This window comes from Octodon degus, unplaced genomic scaffold (assembly GCF_000260255.1).
Source record: "Octodon degus isolate 3935 unplaced genomic scaffold, OctDeg1.0 scaffold00095, whole genome shotgun sequence".
Classification (NCBI taxonomy): domain Eukaryota; kingdom Metazoa; phylum Chordata; class Mammalia; order Rodentia; family Octodontidae; genus Octodon; species Octodon degus.
The window spans coordinates 11091272-11096358 of NW_004524671.1; the positions used below are offsets into that span (position 1 = coordinate 11091272).

Genomic DNA, 5087 nt, shown 5'->3' on the forward strand with positions numbered 1-5087 from the left:
TTCCGATTTGATTTGAAACTGTCTCATTGCTATCTGTTTATCAATAAAATTTTGGAAAAAAAAAGAGTAATACTTTGGTCAAATGGAATTTCTACTTTTAGTATTTTGAGAAATCTCCATATTGATTTGCATAGTCGTTATTCCAGTTTATTTTCCCAGAGACAATTTAGAGGGACTCATTTTTCCATAGTTGTACCAGCATTTGCTATTATTTAATTTCCTAGTGACAGCCATTCTTTCTGGAATAAGGTAGATTATCTGTGTTGTTCAAACCTTTTTGCCTTTCTCTAATGGAAGATGATATGGAACTATTTTTATGCATTTATCAGTTACTTGTACTTCTGAAAAGTGTCTTTTAGTTGCCCATTTCTGGAGTGAATTTTTTTGGGATGTTCTTTTTAAAAACTTCTTTATTGTATAGATTAGCTCTAAGAAAAGTAGCTGACAAAAATGTTTTCCCATTGTATACATTGTTTTTTAACTCTATTTTTTCCTTTGCTGTGAAGTGTTTAATTTGATACAATGCCATTTTTTAAAACCCTTATTCTATTTCTTATGCAGTTGACATTTCTGTTCAGAGAGTCCTTATCAATGCCTGTGCCTTAAAGAGTTTCACCTACTTTATCTTTTAATAGATTGTTTCTATTTTTACATTCTTGATCCAATTTTGATTTTAGTTTAGTGCATGATGAGAGACATATTTTCTGCTTCAATCTTCTGCATGTGGATGGTTGATTTTCCCAAAATTATTTGGTAAAAGGCTGTCTTTCCTTCAAATTATATTTTTGACTCCCCTGTCAAAGATCCGATTCCTAAATGTGCTTTGTGCAAGTCAGCATTCTCTATTATGTTTCATTAATCCACATGTCTGTTGTCATGTCAGTACCACATGTTTTTATCACTGTAGTTTTGTAAGAACTTGAAGCATCAAAAGCTTGTGATGACCTGTGTTTTACTCTTGTTGCCCAGGATTCTTTTGCTCTTCTTTGTCTCATCTAGTTCCATAAGAATTTTATGATTATTTTCTCTTGGTCTTGAGGAATGCCAATAATATTATCACTGAGTTTTCTAAAATTTAAATAAAATAGTAAATTTACATTACATAGATGCATCTGGAACACTGAGCAGAATATATTATATCTTCAGACAAGAGACTATGATAGTTGAAATTCTCCTATGAAAAACATGGAATTTTCAGTTAAAATTTGCGAGGTTTCCATTTTGCCCAACAAAAATGATATGATTTGAACATAACTGAAAGACAAGAAAAGTCAGACTTTGAACTAGACTACACTGCTTGGAAGTTCTTAAAAGAGAAAGTGATAATGTTTTATTTTTTGTTTCCATGAGATTGAAAGGAAAACATATAACCTTTAAAATTAAATAGCGCATTCATTCAAAAATCCAACTAACTTCTTCAAAGCACCAAAACCTAAATACAAATGATACATCATAGCACAATCTTCTGCAAAAGAGGATTTTATTAGCATTTATGGAGAATAAGGAACTTGTCAGGGTTCACAAGGCTACTCGATGCTGGCCCTGGATCTGAGCCTGAGCTCTCCTCCTCTGCATCCTCTCATCTTTCTCTTTAAGAACATTGTTGGTCCTGGATGGAGGGGTAGCTCAGTGGGGGACCGAAGCCCAAGGTATGTGACCCTGGGCTGGAACCCCAGCAGCACATAAAGGGTATTTATACCACAAATAATTGAAACTGGTGAATAAATAAAAAAATGACCTAGACAGAAAAAAGAATAAATCATTTTTAAAATCAAGTACTGTTATTTGGAATTTCTATTCTAACAGGAAAAATAGTCACTACATTACTTGTTGGTATTCAAAACCAGGCAGAGATTTGTTCTTGGGAGAGGAAGAATTTAAAGTAGCAACAGTTGATTAAATTCAGGAGCCCTCTCTTCTTATCCCTCCTATCTGCTCTCCTCTGATTGTTATCATCAAGTGCTATGACCTTAAGGAGAATACAAAACTGCTGCAGCCTTTATTTAACAACCATAAGGAAGAGCTGCACAACGTCAAAGTTACATTAATGTCTGTGCCTCTAAGCAAAGCAAAGATGCACTGTGGAATATTGCCTTCCAGTGGAACTTCCCATTGATCGTGCTGGTGTGGAATATAGGACCTGCCCTCAGCTGTGGAAATACGGTGATCGTCAAACCCGCAGAGCAAACTCCGCTCACGGCTCTTCATGTAGCATCTTTAATTAAAGAGGTAAGCTTCCTGGTCAGGGCTGCATGAGAATCCCAAAGTCCTAGCCAGCATGGGAAGCCCTCATGAAGGCTACTATCAGCTGCCTTCTGCTCACAGGTGCCATTGAGCAGTGAGGTTGTCCCGAGCAGGGCTGGTGGCTGGGATCTGGGGAAGTCTGTGCTCTTGAGTCTTCCTCCAAATGCAGACTGGAAGCCACCCAGAAGCTTGGAGTCAGTCACCTGGTGACTGAGTATGTTCGTGCCTTTATCCCACTTTCATGAACACACATTCATAATGAAATTAATATAACATCCTTTCAATGCTGGGATATTGCCCTAGTTCCTAACTACCACTAACAGCCATGTAGTTTTTCAAATTTGTTTAACTTTAACATATTTTAGTATCAATCTCTGAAGGCTAGTGTTCACTGTGCCAATATGCTTGTTTGTAATACTGGGCCATATTTTTTCTAAAATATTTTCTCATTAATGGATATCTCTATATTCACTTCTGTGTTATATAAACATTGTTCTTCAAAAGTTTATTTTCATGAACTATCCTAATTGTGTGAATATGTATTTTTTTAAATCACTCATTACCCTTCATTCTTCATGTTGCACCAAAACTTAAGCAATTGTTTGTTTCTAGAAACTTGCAATACAGGAAATCTGCACTCATACCTTCAAAAATATTCTTCATGACACATTAAATATAGGCAAAAATATGAGAAAATGAATCAATGCAATGTGAATAACATGTCATTTTAACAGGCTCATCATTGGCTTGTACAGGAGTTGACGGCAGTTGGTGAACTTCCAACTCCCAGGACATCTTCACTTGCCTAACATTTTAGTGACTAACTAATGTCACTGGGGCTTTGCAACTTAGCTCCTAAGCTTTAAGCAACCAAAAGCTAGAAACCTGAAAATGTCAAGCTGTTTAGTTTTCCATTTTGGGGCAACAGGATAATAAATATAATACTTTCTTTCTGTGTAAACATTTTACCAAACATGTAGAGATATTCCATCTTCTTCATTTACTATAGAAAAATTTGAGACGGCCCGAAATAGAGCCATGCGCCACTAAACTATGAACTTAAGCTGGGAAGAAAGCATAGCTTAATGTTGCCAACATTGGGTTACTTTTATATGGGTCAAGAAATTAAATAATAATGATAATAATAATAATAATAATAATAAACAAGGCTGCTTCACTGAAAAGCTCATGGTAGAGCTCACATGGTTAACCTGAGGAAGCAGCCTCCATCCCATGCCCTTCTTTCTTCCATTATTCCAAGTTCTGTTACAATAGTTGTGCTTTTCATCCTTCCAGGCAGGTTTTCCCCCTGGAGTGGTGAACATTGTCCCTGGCTATGGGCCTACCGCAGGGGCAGCCATCTCCTCCCACATGGATATTGACAAGGTGGCCTTCACAGGATCGACAGAGGTAATGCTACTCACTCAGGCAGGCCATTAATAATGGGCACGTCTAATAACCCTGAGGATATTTTTTGGAGGGGTCTGTAACCATTTATTAGTTTTTGTGTGAAACACTTAATTTACAATTTGAACTCCAGGACTCTATACTTATTCTGAGGATATTTTTGTAACAATTTTAAAGCCAACACTTCCTTAAAACTGAAGTTCACTTTAATGAGATGTCCCTTATTCTGGCTTCCAATTTGTTTATACAGCACAAGTGGTTGCAGTTTAGATGAAATGGGATATTGATTACAAACCTCAGAGTACAGAGCTGTTCTGAATATATTCTTTACCTTCTCATAGGAGAAATAGAGTCACTGTGTCATATGATTTGTAGAGTTTATAGTAGAAAATATAAAATAGGTCATGTGATTTGTGTGAATGAATACAGTTCTTACCTATAGATTATGAAAATTAAGAAGCACCTGTAAACAGGCACAGGGGCCAGGGGTTCTATCCCTGGGCTTGTAGTGCCCTGCCCCTGGCACACTGAGATGGCAGTTGAGACTGGGTATGGTGGTGTGCGTCTGTAATCCCAATGCGTCTGTAATCCCAACTCTTGGGAGGCTGTAAACAGGTGATCACTATGATTCCAATCTAGTAGTGAGACCCAAAACACCCTGTAGACTCTTCCCCAAAATACAAAAATAAATAAATAAGTAAAAGTAAAAGAAAGAAAAGAAACATTAAGGAGCAGCAGCACCTCACCCTGAGCTCCTTAGTTTTGACTTTCTTCCCCATGTCTTCTGCAAGGGAGCCAGAAGCTTAATTTCCTTTGATGTTACCAATGGTCACATCCAGTGTTAGATTGCTGATATTGGCTTGGTTGTCCAAAAAATTTTAAAATAGTAATATTATTTCCATGAGCATGTCAGGGAGAAGGGGTGTGAAAGGTAGATATGGTCTACAGGGTCTCACAGCATAGATTGGACTCTTAGTGATCTTCCTGTTTACAGCCTCCCAAGTGCTGGGATTATATGTGCACTCCACCATGCCCTGTCTCAACAGCCATCTCAGCACATCTTGGGGTTTCTTTTTGTTTATTGTAAATGGGAACTTTTTGTTAAAATCTGACACAAGGATTTTGAAATGAAATCCAATTAGTAAAAGAAGCAAAATGATATTATATAAAAGAAAAAGGCAAAGATGATTTTAGGGAATCAAGATGTCAGTAAAACTAAATAAATCAGGCTTTATACTTTGAAAAGCAAAGCACCTATAACAAATAATCTAAATGGGGCATGATCCATACAGAAGAAAAAGCAAATGAAACCAACTGTCTTTGTCTGAGAAGAGATAAGTGGCATTCCAGAAGAAACCAGAACACCAATCTCCAGCTACCTGAAGTAGTATGGTAGAGCACCAATGCACCAATATAATTTCTTTCTTCTAACACCA

At 36.9% G+C, this 5087-nt stretch overlaps 1 protein-coding gene across 1 annotated transcript in view; it reads left to right on the forward strand.

Annotated features, from left to right (window-relative positions):
- The window catches only part of LOC101580917 (retinal dehydrogenase 1-like), a 10098-nt gene that overhangs the window by 3818 nt on the left and 1193 nt on the right, over positions 1 to 5087 (forward strand). Inside the window, exons 2-3 of the mRNA XM_023722962.1 lie at positions 2101 to 2229; positions 3541 to 3654. Of these exons, the coding sequence (XP_023578730.1) occupies positions 2101 to 2229; positions 3541 to 3654 (243 nt within the window). The remainder of the gene's footprint in view (positions 1 to 2100; positions 2230 to 3540; positions 3655 to 5087) is intronic.